Below are 20,412 nucleotides of genomic sequence, written 5' to 3' on the forward strand. Positions count from 1 at the left end.
TTCACGTTAAAGACCACAAGACAATTAAATAAGAAAAGAACCATGTAGGTCACATGCATATTTTGAGAGAAAAAAATAACCTACCATAATCATATCTCATATTCATCATAATGCATTGCATAATCATGCATGTTTCATTTTTTTTTTTCTTTCATTTTACAACATGTTGTTTTACTTTTAAAAAAAAGGTCATTGCATATTAGGAGATAGTAAATTTTTTTAGTTAATTACATAATCATTGCAATAATTTTTTTTACATTCTCATAACATTTTCCTTCAAAAAAAATATAAAAAAAAGGCAAAAAAAAGTATCATGACACCTTTACATGCCATGTTCCCGAGTTAAAATCATGGATGAATTGGAACATACAAAGATGATCTAAACCAACTGAAAGACCTTATGGCTAAAAGATTGAAAATCTTACAAACCATCGATAGTTGAAATCATGGAATCCTTCATGGAAAAAAGTATATCATTAAGAACTCATGTGTTACCCATTGATTTCATAAGTCTAACAATTGTCACCTTTTAGTCTACTTTCTGGTTATACTCTATCAAGTCACTTGTCCACAAGATTTGAACTTGATACTAATTAGATTCATATTCATCACCCACCCCCTACTTCTAGATCATGAACATACTTCATCGGCTTTTGCCACAAGTTAATCTCTAGAAGTTGGGTTGTCTATGTTGAACTTTCATCACTACCGCTTATTACTTTGATGTCATAAAAAATTAATCAATCTAAAAAATGGCAAATCTTGTATGAACTTTTGAGGACTATTGAAGAAAAACCTTAATTAAACACAACTTTTAAGACAATGACTATGTTCTCTTATATATATCCAAGGGGCAAGGTCAACAATGGAAATATTATCAAGTTTCTCCATGATCGTTAGTGTTATTTAATTTGATTCTAAAACATTGATCATATTGACGTGCCTAAATTTTTACGATACTTTATTGTAGAATCGACACACTTTTGTTCCTCAATATTTTGAATATCAATAAATGCATTTTGTATTGTTTCCTTTTTCATTCTCACCCATCATATATTTCACAATCTCTTACCAAACGTTATTTTTCTATCTCATCTTTATGTTGGATTTTGATCCTTTGATTCCTAATTTTGACATAATTAATAATTCAACAATGTTCATACAATACATGATAAATCTAATATTTGAATTGAGCAAGATTTCAGGAACAACAATCAAATCTTACACACTTGGAACAGGTTGCTTGAAACACAAGAAATCAACAAAAGTTGACTTTTGACTAAAGCAAATCGATTGGGCAATCGATTTCATAACAAAGGTGTAAGGAAACACAACTGTTTGTGTTGGTATAATCGATTGGGCAATCGACTGACTGAATTGGAAATTAAAAATGCACAAGTCAGTGGCACCCCAGTTTTGAGGGTAATCGATTGACAAATCGATTATACAATTCACAAAGTAAACCTGATTGAAATAAATCGATTGGGAAATCGATTGGATAAGTCACAGTGGAAACCCAGTTTTAAGGGTAATCGATTGGCAAATCGATTACTTAAAAATCACTTGCAAAATAACTTTTCCTGTGACATACAAATCGATTGGACAATCTATGTTGTAATATTTCAATCAAGTTAAATTTGGTCGAAATCGATTGGGAAATCGATTGAACCAAATCCCAGGTAAGAACGTTTTCAGACAAATACATACAAATCGATTGGCACGTCGATTAGTATCATAATAGCTGAGTCACTGACTTAAACCCAATCGATTGGCAAATCGATTGACAAAACCTTTTGAAAACCCAGTGAACTCTGAGCGTGTGACCAAATCGATTTTAAGTATTTGTTAATCGATTATGAAGATTTGATAAATCGATTATGGAATCGATTGATATGTGTTTCAGTTTGAACATAACATCTGCAATCGATTACGAAATCGATTCATATCAGTCTTAACATAATCACTGAGAAATGTTGTTTAAAGAATCGATTGGTAAATCGATTGGGTTATATAGTTTCAAGATTCAAGAAAAACAAGACACACGATAATCGATTGGCAAATCGATTAGACTGGTTTATCACTTTACGAAATCGATTGGTAAATCGATTGATTAATGTGTTTTTCAGAAACTATATAAACTGTCTTCAATCTGTCTTTCAATAACATGAATGATAATAACAATGATATCAATCTGAAATATACATTGAATATTCTTGATACACAATAACACTTGGTTATGAGATTACTTTTTCAGATCAAATTGAAAAAGAGGATTATCAACAATCAAAAAGATAGCTGCTAAACAATCTTGAAAGACAAGGATTCTCAAAAACAAATCTTTGATATCCAGAATTATGAGAAGCCATTTTGACCAAGATTGAAGACTACTTTTTGTTCTTTCTGTATTCTGTTTGTAATAATTCTTTGAAACAAAAACAAAGCGAGAAAATCCAGCTAGAAACTGGTGACTACTTTCTTGGGTGAGAGTGCTCAACAAGAAAGAGTTGTACTTTGATTCTGTGATAGGTTGCTGAGTATCTACAAGGATCAGAGGGTGATCAATAGGAAAGAGATCATTAAGATAGATAGGTTTCGGGGAGGAAACTGGACAATCTGTAATTGATTCTTTCTATTGGAGAAGAAAATCTGAAATCCGTTTGGATTTGCAGGACTGGATGTAGGTTGTCAAGTGGACAACTGAACCAGTATAAATCCTTGGTGCAATCTTCTCTAACCCTTATCTCCTTTGATTTACTATCTTGATATATCTGTATATGTGATTAAAATTAGATGCATGTTAAACATATTCTGTAATAAGTAATATTGTTTAATCTGATAATTTGACTTGTATGCATCTTGATTAATCTCATATCAATCTAATAAAACTTGCTAATCTTGTATGCCACAATTTAATTTCCGCTGTGTGTATGAAATTGATTTAATTTCATAAAGAACTGATACATTCTGATATATTCCGCTTATTACGAGGTCATATATACCAACAATTGGCCTCAGAGCCTAACTTTTCGAGAGGTAATACTCATAAAAGCACTATGGCCTCAAACGATTTTCTGGGAGAAGGCGCATCGTTAGCAAGACCTCCAGCTTTCAACGGAACAGCTTATATGTACTGGAAGCACAGGATGCTAATCTTCTTGGAAGCCAGTGGCATAGACATCCTTGACGCTGTTGAAAACGGTCCATATATTCCCAAGATTGCAGGAACGAATGACTCAATGATTCTCAAGCCTAGAGCCGACTGGTCAGATGATGACAAGAAAAAGGTAGGTTATAATGCAAAGGCTAAGAACATTATAACATCTGCTCTTTGTGCAGAAGAATTTTTTAGAGTGTCAAACTGCAAGTCAGCAAAAGAAATGTGGGACATTCTTCAAGAAACACATGAAGGAACCACAGACGTGAAGAGAGCTCGCGTAAACACACTGATGCACGAATATGAATTATTCAGCATGAAAAGGGACGAATCCATCAGTGATCTGCAAACCAGATTCACACACATTGTGAATAATCTTCATGCATTGGGAAAGCAAGTGGATAACGAACAACAGATTGGAAAAATAATGAGATGTCTAACCAGAGAATGGCAGCCAAAGATAACAGCCATAGCAGAATCTAAAGATCTAGCAAAGATGACGACTGCAACTTTGTTTGGTAAACTAAGAGAACACGAAATGGAATTACATCGACTGGACGAATCAGAGATGGAAAGCCGCAAAAAGAAAGGACTATCCCTGAAGGTTCAAGCCCAGCAATCGAAAACTGAATCAGATAGCTGCTCAGATCAATCCAGTAGTGAATCTGAAGAGCCGGAAATCGGGTTGCTTGTCAAGAAATTCAAGAAGTTTCTGAAGAAGAAAGACAACAAATTCAGAAAACCATCTAGCTCCAAGACTACTGACAACAAGACCATTACATGCTATGAATGTGGTAAAACTGGTCACATAAAGTCAGAATGCTACAAATTGCAAAACAAGAATAGAGCTACAAAATCAAAAGGCAAGGAACCAGTCACCAAAACCAGAAAAGCTTATATTGCATGGAATGATAACGATGAATCCTCTGCATCTTCTGATGAAGAAGAAGTCAACTTGTGTCTCATGGCAGATACAAATTCAGAATCAGAAAATGAGGTTAGTTCACAATCTAATCCAACATATGATGAGCTACAAGAAGCTTTCAATGAACTGCATGATGACTATGTGAAATCCATAAAACAGTTGTTAAGCACAAAGAAAATGCTTGAACAAATGAATGTTGAGCATAAAGAAATTGAAAATTTATGTGAACAACTGAAAAAGGATTCACAAGAAAAATCTGCAAAGTGCATTGAACTTGAAAATACTGTTGCATCATTAAAATCTGATTTATTAAATTTTGCAAATAGTAAAGATAAGCTAAATGTCATACTTAGCAATCAAAGACATGTTCATGAAAAATCTGGTTTAGGATATACACCAAATATGCATGTCAAAAGAAAAAATAAAAACAGATCTGGTATTGGTTATATGCAAACCAGAAATGTCAAACATGGTCAAAAATCTTCTATTGCTAAGAGTATGTATGACATCTTTACTAAACCAAATAAACATTCATCCTTTGATGGCAGATGTCATTTCTGTTGCAGAAAGGGACATTTTGTGTCTAATTGCAAATTTAAAAAATTAGCCAATCAAGGATGGAAGCTAGTTTGGATAGAAAAGAAATCTGTGTTTGACACTAACCAACCAGGACCCAATTTAAATTGGGGACCTAAAACAAAATTCTGATTTTGTATTGCAGGTGTGCTTGACATCCACGAAACACTCATGGTATCTAGATAGCGGATGCTCAAAGCACATGACTGGTGACAAATCCAAATTCCTGAACCTGACATTAAAGGAAGGAGGCTTTGTCAAATATGGTGATAACAACAGAGGAAAAATCATTGGAATTGGTGATGTAGGCGATGAATCAACTGCAGTAATCAAAAATGTGCTATATGTTGAAGGATTAAAGCACAACTTACTGAGTATAAGCCAGCTATGTGACAAAGGTTTTCAAGTAAGTTTTTCATCACAATCTTGCATTATTGAGCATAAAGATGACAAACACATAAAGCTAATTGGGGACAGAATCAACAACATTTACATGTTGGATTTCAATTCTGTACCTAGTGCTGTATGCTGCTTGTTATCCAACTCAGATGAAACATGGCTTTGGCATAAAAGAATTGCTCATATACACATAAATCATTTGAATAAACTTGTCAGCAAACAGTTAGTCTTAGGTCTACCAAATAGGAAGTTCTCTAAAGATAGACTGTGTGATGCATGTGAGAAAAGTAAACTGGTTAAGACTCCATTTCCCTCTATAGACTTGGTTAGAACAAATAGAGTTTTACAACTAGTTCACATGGACCTTTTCGGACCTGCCCAAGTTAAGAGTTTAGGTGGAAACCTGTATGGATATGTGCTGGTTGATGATTATTCTAGATTCACATGGACTTACTTTTTAGCTCATAAAAGTGATACATTCTCTGTTTTCAAAAAGTTTGCTGCTTTAGTACAAAATGAGAATGATTTGAAAATTGTTTCAATAAAAAGTGATCATGGAGGTGAATTCCAAAATGATCTTTTTCAAAATTATTGTGAATCAAATGGAATCAACCACATCTATTCAGCCCCTAGGACACCACAGCAGAATGGGGTAGTGGAGAGGAAAAATAGATCCCTAGAAGAGTTAGCTAGGACCATGCTTAAGGACTCCAACCTACCTAAGTACTTTTGGGCAGATGCAATTAGTACAGCCACCCATGTTGTGAATAGAGTTCTCATTAGGCCCCTGCTTAGGAAAACACCCTATGAGCTTTACAAGGGTAGAAAACCAAACCTGTCCTACTTTAGAATCTTTGGTTGTAAATGCTTTGTTTTAAACAATGGCAAAGAACACCTAGGAAAGTTTGACCCTAAGGCAGATGAAGGTATCTTTCTAGGATATTCCCAAACTAGTAAGGCCTATAGAATCTACAACAAAAGAACAAAAACCATAGAAGAGTCAGTTCATGTAAAGTTTGATGAATCTTTTACAGAAAACTTGAACAAAACTCCTTCTAAGGTTATTGAAATTTTGGACGATGTTGTAGAATCTGAACCACTAGAACAACCTATAGCTGACCCTCCAACTAGTGCAGACCCTGTAGAACCTATAGAAACCTGTGAGTTGCCTAAGGAATGGAAGTTCAACCGAAACCACCCTTTAGACAACATTATAGGCGATATCTCTAAAGGTGTTGCAACTAGGAGAAGCCTTAGTCAGTTTTGTAACTTTACAGCCTTTGTATCTCAGATTGAACCTAAGAACATTAAGGAAGCCCTTTTAGATAGTGAGTGGATACTTGCTATGCAAGAGGAGTTAAACCAGTTTGAGAGAAACAAGGTGTGGAACTTGGTACCTAGGCCAGAGGGTAAGCATGTTATAGGAACTAGGTGGGTGTTCAGAAATAAGTTAGATGAGAATGGTGTGATAACTAGGAATAAAGCCAGATTAGTTGCAAAGGGTTATAGTCAAGAGGAGGGAATAGACTTTGATGAGACCTATGCCCCAGTAGCTAGACTAGAAGCCATAAGAATTTTATTGGCTTATGCATGTATCATGGACTTCAATCTATATCAAATGGATGTGAAGAGTGCCTTTCTCAATGGAGACCTCCAAGAGGAAGTTTTTGTGAGTCAAACACCAGGTTTTGAAAATCCAGATTTTCCTAACCATGTGTATAAACTCTCAAAGGCCCTCTATGGGTTGAAACAAGCTCCAAGAGCTTGGTATGAGAAACTCAGCACTTTCCTCATTCAACAAAATTTTTCTAGAGGAAATGTTGATAAGACACTCTTTACAAAAACTACTGAAAATGACATCTTGCTGGTCCAAATTTATGTTGATGACATAATATTTGGATCAACAAATGATAAACTTTGCAAAGAATTTGAAAATTTAATGAAAGGTAAATTTGAAATGTCAATGATGGGTGAACTGTCATATTTCTTGGGATTTCAAATTAACCAAAGCAAGCAAGGCATTTTCATTAGTCAATCCAAATATTGTTCTGATTTGATAAAGAAATTTAACTTTGATAAACTTAAGTCCATTGATACACCCATGAGTCAAGGAAATTTCTTAGACCGAGATGAGAAGGGTAAGCCTGTAGATGTCACTAGATTTCGTGGTATGATTGGATCTCTGCTCTACCTTACAGCAAGCCGACCAGATATTATGTTCAGTGTTTGTATGTGTGCAAGGTATCAATCGAATCCGAAGGAATCTCACCTCAGTGCAGTAAAGAGAATTTTCAGATACTTGGTAGGTACTAAAAGTCTTGGTTTGTGGTATCCAAAAGGTTCAACATGTACTTTGGTTGGTTATTCAGACTCAGACTTTGCTGGTTGTAAACTTGACAGAAAGAGTACTTCAGGAACATGTCATTTGCTTGGTAATTCTCTAGTGTCTTGGTTCAGTAAGAAGCAAACAAGTATTGCATTGTCTACTGCAGAAGCTGAATACATAGCAGCTGGGAGCTGTTGTGCTCAAATCTTGTGGATGAAACAGCATTTAATGGACTTCGGTGTCGATTTGGGAACAGTGCCGATCATGTGTGATAACACAAGTGCTATCAGCATAACCAAGAACCCAGTAATGCATTCAAGGACAAAACACATTGAGGTAAGGCATCACTTCATAAGAGACCACTTTCAGAATGGAGTTATCAAACTTGAGTATGTGAACACTACAGAACAATTAGCTGATATCTTCACAAAAGCATTGCCAAAAGAAAGTTTTTTGAACATAAGGATGAAACTAGGGATCATTGATCCTAGTGAAGTGTAAGTTTTTGATGATTCTGGTACTTTTCAGTAATGTTTTCCAGTTACATCGATTTGGAAATCGATTACCAGCATGGTAAAAGGTTTATAAAATCGATTTGAGAATCGATTACGTTAGCCCAGGATTCAAAATTTCAGAAAATTTTTTTTAACCTTCACGAGCATCGATTTGGAAATCGATTAGCTAAGTGTTCAACCTTAAGACAATCGATTTGGGAATCGATTAAGTAAAACAGGAATTCGATTTGAACATCGATTTGAAATATGACCGTTACTCAAAGTACCTAGCCGTTGGCACTTCATCATTACTGAATCGATTGAGGATTCCCAGCAACGGTAACCTAATCGATTGGGAAATCGATTTACTAGGTCAAGAGTATAAAAGGAACAGTTCTAAATCGATTTCTGCACTTTGTTTTCCAGATTTTCTCAGCTTTTCTCTTGTGTTCTTCATTCTTCTGTCTCTGCATTTGTTTGAATCTGCTTTCTACACTCTACCTACTTCGAATCTACACAAAATTGTTGATATGGCCCGAGTAAAACAGACTCAAGCACGCACTCCATCTCCATCATCCTCTTCCACCAGTGAAACACCATCACCACCTCCAACTTTAACAAAAAGAGTACCCATCCCAACTCACAAAATACTTGCAAAAGATAAAGGAAAAGCTCCTGCCCCAATCCAGGAAAAGCCGAAGAAACGCAAAGAGCCCCCTACTGAAAAGCTCATGGCTGATGCCATGAAAGTAATTACTCAGAAAAGGAAGAAGAAGCCTACTTCTTCTCCACCTCCTAAGAAGGTCTCTGCACCTAAGGAAAAGGAGGTACAACCATCTTTGTCTACAGACTTCGCAAAAAGGAAAATTCATGAAGCTAGAACCATGGATTTTGAATATTTTGATGTTGTGGAATTTACTTTTCAGAACCACCTCAGGTTTCATGGATTGGAAAGTTTTCTGTCTTCTACACTCGACAGCTATCCAAGGCTGATCAGGGAGTTTTATTCTACATTCAAGATGACTGAAGAAGGTTTTACTGCTTCAGTTAAGGGAAAAAGAATTACAATGACTTTTGAGGAGTTCTCAACTTGATCCGGATTGCCTTTCTATGGCAAATCTATTGATGGCAGCACAGAAGCCGACACTGCCGATGAAGGTTGGGAAGAAACACTTGATAGGCATACCGCAGTTAAAGACCTGATGGTCGATGGGTTTGTTGAATCGATTTCACTGCCCATTGGTCAGATGAAGGTTCAACAGAGGATGTTGATGTATGCTTTGACGCGTATGCTGGTTCCACGATCGGGAAATCACGCAGTAGTCCAGAAGTTGGACATCATACTACTGTGGGGCTTATCCAAAGAGTTAAGGATGAGCTGGTGTTGGATTGTGCTAAGGCACATGTTAGAGGCATCTCAAAGCAAGCTGATGCTGCCTTATCCACAGTTGATAACTAAAATTCTCAAACACTTCAAGGTCTCATTTGGAAATGAGGAATCTGCTAAAACGACATTGGTGTTTGGTGAATCGATAGTGAATCAGATGCAACTGAAGCGATTACATGGTAAATGGATAAGACCTCAAGCAGCTGCTGACCCTGTCCAGCCCCAACCTCAACCTCAGTCTCAGCCTCCACCAGTTACTGAATCTGCTACTCCTGATTTTATGAACAGAATTTTGGAATTCATTAAAGCTCAGATGGCACACAATGCCAAAGTGTTGGAATTTCAGTCCAGCGTAGAAGCAAGGTTAAGGACTATGCAAGCCTCCTTGAACTCAGTTGTTCAAACTGTGGATGAGATTCAGACACACCTCGGCATCAAATTGTCATTTGAAGACGTCGCAGAGATTGGTCGACAAGCTACGGATGAACCTAACCCAAACCCCCTAGTTAACCCTGAGACTCACGGTGAGGAGACACCTGCTGAGGTTAATACAGCGGTCTCAACCTCTCCCTTAGATGATAGTGAGGACCAGCCCACACTAGGTGTTTAGGACCCTTAGGTTTCATACTGTTTTGCTCTGACCTGTTATAATTCTGTGATGTATGATGAATTTTTATAAATGTTATATCTTTTTGGCTTAATCATCTAAGTTGCTCATTAATTGCATTGATTGATTTTGCCTTTATACATATAAACTTCATTGTTTCTGATGCACTGTGTTATATGTTTCAAACCCAATGCATATGTTCTTTAACATAGGGGGAGAAATTGTTTCTACCTTTTTGACTTAAATGACAAAGGGGGAGAAATATTATAACTTGACAGTTGCATTGTTGATGTTGGTCTGCATGTTGTTATTACTTTGATACTTATGATATAGTTTGCTCTATTACTTAATAACAAGTAATAATGTTGTTTATAATACACTTATGCTTGTTGTTTTGAAATGCTCAAGTTACATCTGTTACTTAATAACAATTTATAATGTTGTTTATAATACATTTATGCTTGTTGTTTTGAAATGCTCAAGTTACAATTTGTATGAATTGTCAATTATGCCAAAAAGGGGGAGATTGTTGGATTTTGATCCTTTGATTCCTAATTTTGACATAATTAATAATTCAACAATGTTCATACAATACACAAATGATCCTTTGATTCCTAATTTTGACATAATTAATAATTCAACAATGTTCATACAATACACAAATGATCCTTTGATTCCTAATTTTGACATAATTAATAATTCAACAATGTTCATACAATACACAAATGATCCTTTGATTCCTAATTTTGACATAATTAATAATTCAACAATGTTCATACAATACACAAATGATCCTTTGATTCCTAATTTTGACATAATTAATAATTCAACAATGTTCATACAATACACAAATGATCCTTTGATTCCTAATTTTGACATAATTAATAATTCAACAATGTTCATACAATACACAAATGATCCTTTGATTCCTAATTTTGACATAATTAATAATTCAACAATGTTCATACAATACACAAATGATCCTTTGATTCCTAATTTTGACATAATTAATAATTCAACAATGTTCATACAATACACAAATGATCCTTTGATTCCTAATTTTGACATAATTAATAATTCAACAATGTTCATACAATACACAAATGATCCTTTGATTCCTAATTTTGACATAATTAATAATTCAACAATGTTCATACAATACACAAATGATCCTTTGATTCCTAATTTTGACATAATTAATAATTCAACAATGTTCATACAATACACAAATGATCCTTTGATTCCTAATTTTGACATAATTAATAATTCAACAATGTTCATACAATACACAAATGATCCTTTGATTCCTAATTTTGACATAATTAATAATTCAACAATGTTCATACAATACACAAATGATCCTTTGATTCCTAATTTTGACATAATTAATAATTCAACAATGTTCATACAATACACAAATGATCCTTTGATTCCTAATTTTGACATAATTAATAATTCAACAATGTTCATACAATACACAAATGATCCTTTGATTCCTAATTTTGACATAATTAATAATTCAACAATGTTCATACAATACACAAATGATCCTTTGATTCCTAATTTTGACATAATTAATAATTCAACAATGTTCATACAATACACAAATGATCCTTTGATTCCTAATTTTGACATAATTAATAATTCAACAATGTTCATACAATACACAAATGATCCTTTGATTCCTAATTTTGACATAATTAATAATTCAACAATGTTCATACAATACACAAATGATCCTTTGATTCCTAATTTTGACATAATTAATAATTCAACAATGTTCATACAATACACAAATGATCCTTTGATTCCTAATTTTGACATAATTAATAATTCAACAATGTTCATACAATACACAAATGATCCTTTGATTCCTAATTTTGACATAATTAATAATTCAACAATGTTCATACAATACACAAATGAAAATCCTTGGTGCAATCTTCTCTAACCCTTATCTCCTTTGATTTACTATCTTGATATATCTGTATATGTGATTAAAATTAGATGCATGTTAAACATATAGTTTAATCTGATAATTTGACTTGTATGCATCTTGGTTAATCTCATATCAATATAATAAAACTTGCTAATCTTGTATGCCACAATTTAATTTCCGCTGTGTGTATGAAATTGATTTAATTTCATAAAGAACTGATACATTCTGATATATTCCGCTTATTACGAGGTCATATATACCAACACTTTAAACCATATACCAAACATATTTGGAAGTAGTCAATTCATAATAAGTTTGCTAAAATCTCATACATAATTTCAATCATGCTATAAATCCACTGAATATGAGGACGATATACATAAAACGCACTATCTGGATGAACCTCGATATATTGCGGCATGGAATTAACTTCACATTAATCCCATAGAAGAGTGGTTTTATATCTCTTAATCATTGTCTAAATATATTTTGGATATACCAATCACGTGGGGGGATTTGAAGTGTGTACTATGGGTATTCTAGCCGCATACGAATCGAAGATTAAAGTGTTGAAAGTATATGAGACTTAAATATAATCCTGAATCAACTAAATCAATAATGGAAAAAACCGGAATAAGAAGATGATCATTTTATATATACATATTAGACAAATGTCTTAAAATGATTTGAAGTCATTTTCAATCATGTCCCTCAATAATTTAATCAACTAGCTGGTTGTAGCTACTTTATCTTCAATATTCAAAGTAAGTCATGATGAAGAATAGTAATTCACAAGAAAAAAAGTCACGACTATCCTGCTTACTATCAAATGTATAAAAAAAGTATATGGAAAGTTCTCATACCAAATATTACCTCATAAATATAGAATACCCTCTGTGAGTATCAAACTATAACTGGGGCCCCCCTTTGCTTCTTATTATATAGAATAAAGGCAGTGCGACCCACTCAAACAAAAATCCCCTTATCAAGATTAATGATCTGTTTTGACCGACTGAATTCAATTCAAGAGAAATGTTGACTGCCACATGTCACGAACAATTATTTCGAAAGATCTTAAAAGAAGAACACATGAATTTGGAGCTTCAAAAGAAAGAATTACTGTTCAAGAAGATTTCACATATCTAAAAGGACTAGCATGACAAGTGGACTCTCAACTATATGAGCCCCAATGCCATAAAAAAAATACTTTCAAGTGTGGCTTTGATCCACACCAATATGGATCGAGAAGACTTATCACTACTTGCACACATTGATGCTTCAGAAGTGTTACATCTAAATGAAGACATGCTAGGTTGAAAATCCAAAATGATGACCTAGACAAAAATTAGGGTTAAAAAATGAATAGAAACTCGCTTGGTTGAAAACTCGAAAAGGCAGCCCAGAAAAAGAGTACAAAGTTGAATAAAGACCCGTTGGGTCGAAAACCCTACGACCTAGGCAAAAATGAGGGTGCAAAAATCAATGAAGACTTGGTAGGTCGAAAACCCAAAAGGGCGGCCTAGGAAAAAGTTAGAAAAAAGCTCGTTAGGTTGAAAACCCGAAAGGGCAATCTAAGCAAAATATAAGGCCCAAAAAAATATAGAATGAAATAAGATCACTAGTTTGAGAATCTAAAAAAGGATGACCAAAGAATATAGCTTACATACACACATTAAAGTCGAAGTTGAACATATTCCGAAGGGCTGTGAATATAGATTGGAGCAAATCATATCTTCCAAAGTAGGTTAAAAATATGATTGAAATTGTGGCAAGATTTATTAGCACACTTCTTTTATGAAATACTACTAACGAATTGGGTCATTTACCCATACGAGATCACCTTATCTTATTTTCTTTCTATGAATCCTTTTTTTGTACTATATATTTTCTCATTAAATATCATTGTTTGAACATTCCTTCACTAATGTCTTGTGTTATAAATCTTTTTGTCAAAATGCATTTTTATGATAATCATATGTTGGGGCACAAAATATGTGAATGTCAAGAGCCAAAAACTAGTATGATGTCTTTACATGTAAGGCATGGGCAACTAAAGATCGAGTCGATTATGTAAGAAAAAATATCTTTAAAGATCAAAAGGATAGTTCCCACCATTTATTTGAAGTGGTGCACATTTTTCATCCATGAATCCAAGTATCATGTACGTAAAGAGGTGAAAGAAATAAAAAAAATTAAAAACAAAATTGATTGAAAAAATTGAAGGAAAAAAGATAAAAATGAATGAAAATGTTCATTCATTAAACGCATTCATGACATTTCATATTTAGTGATTAAATTTAAAGTCATGACATTAACCAACACCCTATATTTAAGAGACGGGGACATTGACCCGCATCCTCTGATTTAATAGCTAGGATGATTGGCCCTAATCCTCTGATTTAAGAGCTGAGATGACTAGCCCTCAACCTATGAATTAAGAGCTAGGGAACCTATCAATGAAAATACTAAATGAAGCTCACGTCACTAAAGATATCACTTTTGACAAATTTGGAGGCATCATTAATAACATCACTACTAACAGTCACTTAACCTTCATAAATGACGAACTGCCCGCCGAAGAAAGAGGGCATAACAATGCGTTGCACATATCAGTAATGTGCCTCAACCATATGATATCAAAAGTCCACATCGAAAATGGCCCCTCGCTGAATGTCATGTTAAAGTTTACATTAGCAAAGTTACCTTATGACGGTACATATATGAGACCAAACCCTATGGTTGTTAAAGCTTTCGATGAAAAGTTGTAGATAAGTGATGAGAGAAATTGAACTCCCAATTCAAATAGGCCCGATCACTTTTGAAATCACGTTTTGGGGAGACCATGGATCCATTTTGTCGGTGTGGTTCTATCAACCCTACATCAAAATATAAAGTATATGATATATGACTAGCTGGTAATCGTGTTAGGAGAAGAAGACTTGTTAGTGAATAAGTTGTCCACCACATCATATGTTGAGACGACGGAGGAAGCTCTGGAGATCGCTAGATTCATGTTGAGAAGAGGGCATCGCCCATGGCACGATTTAAGGAAGAATGAAGAAGGACTCAAAGGGCTTATAAAGCTTCCCGAGAATATAGATAAATGGGGTTTAGGCTACGAACTAACCAAAGATGACCAATGAAGATTGCCTAAAGAAAAAAGATTTGGGAATAGTTCATTCACAGATGACTGTACTAAAATTTTACGGCATAACTTTGACCATCATGCTAATCAAACAATAAAAGATAATGAATAAGATTATGAACTTCCCCTAGAATTGTCAAAATTGGAAGAACACGAAGCCTAGGGAATTATGCCCCATGAGGAACCAATAAAAGTGATTAATCTAGGGATATAAGAAAACAAGAAGGAAACTAAATTTGGCATTATATTAAAGGAAGAATCATATCATGAACTAATCCAACTCCTACACGAATACAAATATATTTTTACCTGGTCATCAAGACATACATGGATTTGATAATAGCATTGTGCAACATAAATCGCCCTTAAAGCCTGATTTCTCTCCGGTCAAACAAAGCTAAGGCGGATGAAACCTGATATGTCATTAAAAATCAGGGAAAAAGCAAACAAAAAAAAAAAACAATTTGATATTGGGTTCCTCAATGGATAGCCAATGTCGTCCCGATGTCGAAAAAGGATGGTAAGGTGCGAATGTGTGTTGACTATATGGACCTTAGAAAAGCTAGTCCTAAATATGATTTCCCTTTGCCTCAATCGATATTTTGGTTGACAATACGACCAACCATTCGTTTTTCTCCTTTATGGATGGATTATCAAGATATAATCAAATCAAGATGACAATCGAATATATGGAAAAAAAACAACTTTCATCACCCCTTGGGGAACATTTTATTACAAGGTAATATCTTTTAGTCTACAGAATGTTGGGGCAACCTATCAAAGAGCTATGGTAAAACTATTCTGTCACATGATTGCAAAGTAACGAACGAAGAAAAACATATTATTAATCTAAAGAAACTCTTCGAAAGACTCCGAAAGTTCAAGCTAAAACTTAACCCCTTCAAATGCACTTTAGGCGTACGGTCGGGAAAATTAATAGAATTTGTGATTAATCAAAAAGGAATAGAGGTCGACCTCGATAAAGTTCGAGCGATTTTGGAAATGCCTCCCCCAAGTACAAAGAGAGAGATTTGTGGTTTTCTCGAAAGACTAAATTATATTTCCAGATTTATATCACAACTAACCGCCACTTGTGAACAATCTTCAAACTTTTTGCGAAAGAATCACTTAGTTGTGTGGAATGAAGAGTGCCAAAACACATTTGAGAAAATCCAACAGTATTTCCAAAAACCACCAATTCTAATCCCTCAAATCCTTGACCGACCCTTAATTATGTATCTTATAGTACTCGAAGTATTCATGGGATGCGTGTTGGGACAACACGATGAAACATGAAAGAAAGAGCACACCATCTACTATCTGAGTAAATTTTTTACAGATGTTGAAACGAGATATACAATGTTTGAGCATACTTGTTGTGCTTTAGCCCGGACAACCCACTGGTTGAGGCAATATATGATTTTCCATGCTACTTGTTTGATATCCAAGATAGACCCAATCAAATTCATTTTCGAAAAGCCTGCTCTCACAGGGCAAATTTCTCGCTGGCAAGTGATGTTATCAAATATGATATTACCTACATTACTCAGAAAACCATCAAAGGGAGCACCTTATCTGATCATCTTGCTAACCAACCTGTTGGTGATTATCATTCGATGCAATGCGAATTCCCAGATGAAAGCATTGTGGTGTTGTTTGAAGAATGTGATAATGAAAAATAGACTATATTGTTCGACGGGGCCTCAAACATAATGGGGCATGTGATTGGGGTTGTTTTAATATCTCCCAAAAAAAACTTCATGTCAACTAATACATCAACTTCATATTTTCCTTCTGAAACAATGCATCTATCTTATAAGCAATATGATCTAATAATCAACTTCATATCTTCCTTCTTTCTTCTGAGGAGATTGGTCATTTGACCATTGGTAGTGGTTCTATGCCATGTCTTCCATTTGAACATAGGTTTATTCTATGTTCTTGTTTATCAACGCTCCTCCTATAGCATCATCAATTGCCATTCTTGTAAAGTATGAGAGTCCTTTGTTGAATGTATGTACAATTAGTCATATCTCCAATCCATGACGAGGGCACAATCTTAGCATCTCCTAAAAGCGCTCCCAAGTTTCATAGAACAATTCTCCATCCTTTTGAGAAAAACTAGTGATTTGATTTCTCAATTGTGCAGTTTTGTTGGGTGAAAAATATCTAGCAAAGAATACTTGCTTTTATTGGTCCCATGTGGTAATGGATTTAGAAGACAATGAATGTAGCCAAGCTCTTGCTTTATCCCTTAATGAAAAAGGGAAAAGCCTTAGTCTAATGGTGTCACTAGTTACTCCATTCATTTTCAAAGTGTCACAATACTTTAAAGAAAAAGACAAATGGAGGTTTGGATCATCCGTTGGAGTAAAGAAGAATTAGGTTTGTTGTACCATGGATAGCAACGAATGTTTTAATTCAAAATTGTTAGCCTCTACCATTGGTCGTGCAATACTCAAATGTTGTTCCATAGTATTGGGAGAGACATATTCTTTCAAAGTTCTATTTTCAACCATTTTTAAATATTTTTCTTGTTCAAAATCTTTTTTCTTTCTTATTCTCCTATGGAAAAATATTTCTATCTCGGATATTGGTTCGACAAGATTCACAAGATTTCGGATTCTTCGTATTCAAAGAGAGAAAAATCAGTAATAAAAAAATGAAATTTTTTAGTCTAATTGGTACAGAAAAATATAATTAATATCAAAAGCAAAGTCCCGACAACGACTCCCAAAACTTGATAGGACCTCAAGTGCACGATATTATCGCGTAATAAAAATTATTGTTCCCACAAAGATTTTGTTATGAGTATCAATATCTCTTTACTATGATGATTAGCTAAAACAGTAAATGTTGATAATGATTTTTGGTTAAAATTTGCAATAAAAATAAAACCTTGAGATTGTAGTTTTTCACAATGATGGATACAATAAAATTGAACTTCTTTAAGTTATGGGTGATAAACTCTTAAAAATTAGATAAACAATTATAACTAATGCATTCTTTCAAAGAGCAAAAGTGTATTTTAAACTAATAACCAACATATTTTCGTGATTTATGTATTAGCAAAATCTTTTAAGAGAAGATATCTTTCATGATTTCAAGAGAACAAAAATCTATTTTCATGATTTGATTCTCTTGTCCAATCTTAGGGGTCAGATATCAAATCCACGTTTCGGTATATTAATTGATATCTAAGTATGAACATGATTGTTACTAAGATTGGATTAAAAAATCCATATCCATGAGAGAAAGAAATAGAAATTGTTAGAGATTCATCATTTGAAATCTTACAATCATAAAACAAGGAAGATCTACTCACACATGATCATAGTAGAATCAATATATAAAAGCATTTGAAATAGAAAATAACATAATAAAGTAACAAAGTAGAAATGGAAAATTGAATACTATTGAAACTGGAAATTTGCTAAGAGATATGTGGATTTCATTAAATATTATATTTTTAACGTTACGATACCGTATGGAAAAGACAAATGTAGTGGTAAACGTGTTGAGTAGAAAAACTTTGCATATGGCTGTTATGCAGGTAAAAGAGCAAGAATTGATAGTAGAGTTTATAAATTTGATTTGGATACAAGACTTAGAGAAAATAAAATGTTCTTAGGTAGTACAACCATTTTAGATACAATTTTAAAAGATGTTTACATCAGATGCATAACATAATAGATTGAGATTAGTCATTTATTTTTTTTATTAAATAAAAGTTTAAGTTTTTCTTTATAAAAGTGAATCTATCTTCATCAAGGAGTTTTATAAAGATATATGTCTAATGATAGACAATACCTATAAATTTGATTTGAAGAATCCTTTTTTGAACATATTGGATAATAAGATGATAATTAATTTCAATACAATTTACACATGAATATAAAATTGAACTTTTAGTCAAACAGGACATTTACTGCTACTCTTGACCAAATTTGGTTCATGAGGAATGAAGTAGTTTTTTTTTTCTTTCTAAAACTACTCCTATATCTTTCCAATTACCAATAATATTCAATCTAGTGAAATAAATCTAGATGGAAAAAAAATAGAGTTTTAATCTCTATGTGTTGGTCGAAACTTACTCACCAGTCCTCTCTTTTGGATGAATTTGTATAAATTAATTGCAAAACTTCAATATTGTAGCATGTAGAGGAATTGCTTGTGATTCAAATGGTCGTTTTATCTAGGCTTTTGTTTGGGGAAGTGCACGATCCGTGAAGCATAATTATGAGCTATCCATTTGGACTTACCGATTTTAAAGAATCAAAACGTAACCCATTTGATGATGAAATCTTTCTATCTTGCCCTTAATGCCATCAATGGCAAATGACCTCGAACATGGATTACTGATTTGGCCAAATGTTTTACGATCATTTCTTTTAAGCATATCTTGTGAGAAGTAAATCAAATTGTAGAATTACTATTTCTTATAATATAACTCAAATGGTTTAGTTCAATAATAAAAGACACTTACAATTTACAGATTGTATGTTCGATTCCCGCTAATGTCATTAGAGGAAGACAAATATAAATCTTTACTAGCAGTGAGTATTAAAATTATTCATACCTTAAAATGAGACATCTTCCCCTCACTTCAAATTTTATTTATAAAAAAATAATATTTCTTATAATTTTTTTATAATAATACATTTAATTTTGTTTGTTCTTTTATTGCAACTCCTTTCTGAAAGATGTACACTATTCTTTCCTCGTGAGTTTTAGATTTTATAAATTATTTCAAAAAATAATTATTTTTTGAAAAACTAATCAAGCTTTGTTTCTTAGTATATTTTTAATTTTCCTTTTTGAAAAGATTTACATTATTTTTAATCGTTTAATGGTCAGACCGAGTTAAATTTTACTTTTTTTTTATAAAAAAAACAGACAAACATATTTATGTAGCAGCTGTTTTACACAGACATGACGATGATTGCTCCTAAGATATAGCCACTAACGTAGTAAATCCATCCACCGAGTTTACACATTTCACACGATCCCCATCCACCGCTGCCTCCGCTACCTCCGCTACCATGCTTAGGGTTCCGACGACTCCTTCTCCTCCCTCATCGTCCATGGCTTCCATCATCAGAGCCTACGCACTTCCTGTCGTTCTCTTCGCCGCAGCCATATTCTACCAGCTATTTCTTATTCCCAATGCTTTCCCTCCTTCTCATTATGACGGTAAATCCCTTTCTACTTTCCTTTATTTTTTATTTTTTATTTGTGGTATGAATTTTTCATGAATTCTATGTTTTTGTGATTGTAGTTCTTCAAATTGAGAGGTATAGTTCGATCGACAAGGTGAAGGAGGCTTACGATAAGCTTGAATCTAAATGGTATTTGACTTTTAATATGCTTCATTTTTTGAATTTGGTCACTGAATGGTTTTGTTGTTTTTCGCATTTGACAACTACATAGCACCGACATATTTCATATTGAAGATGTGTC

The 20,412-nt window shown here is 33.8% G+C and overlaps 1 protein-coding gene and 1 non-coding gene across 2 annotated transcripts in view; both read left to right on the forward strand.

Moving 5' to 3' along the window:
* Positions 1 to 16,989: 16,989 nt before the first annotated feature.
* LOC113786786 (small nucleolar RNA R71) lies at positions 16,990 to 17,095 on the forward strand. The gene has a single exon (XR_003473099.1). It is a non-coding gene; the product is annotated as a small nucleolar RNA R71 (small nucleolar RNA).
* A 2,768-nt stretch (positions 17,096 to 19,863) lies between these two features.
* The window catches only part of LOC101511440 (uncharacterized), a 22,377-nt gene continuing 21,828 nt past the window's right edge, over positions 19,864 to 20,412 (forward strand). Inside the window, exons 1-2 of the mRNA XM_004499951.4 lie at positions 19,864 to 20,145; positions 20,231 to 20,300. Coding sequence (XP_004500008.1) covers positions 19,995 to 20,145; positions 20,231 to 20,300 — 221 coding nt within the window. The 5' untranslated portion in view covers positions 19,864 to 19,994. The remainder of the gene's footprint in view (positions 20,146 to 20,230; positions 20,301 to 20,412) is intronic.

Source organism: Cicer arietinum, chromosome 5, assembly GCF_000331145.2.
Source record: "Cicer arietinum cultivar CDC Frontier isolate Library 1 chromosome 5, Cicar.CDCFrontier_v2.0, whole genome shotgun sequence".
NCBI lineage: Eukaryota > Viridiplantae > Streptophyta > Magnoliopsida > Fabales > Fabaceae > Cicer > Cicer arietinum.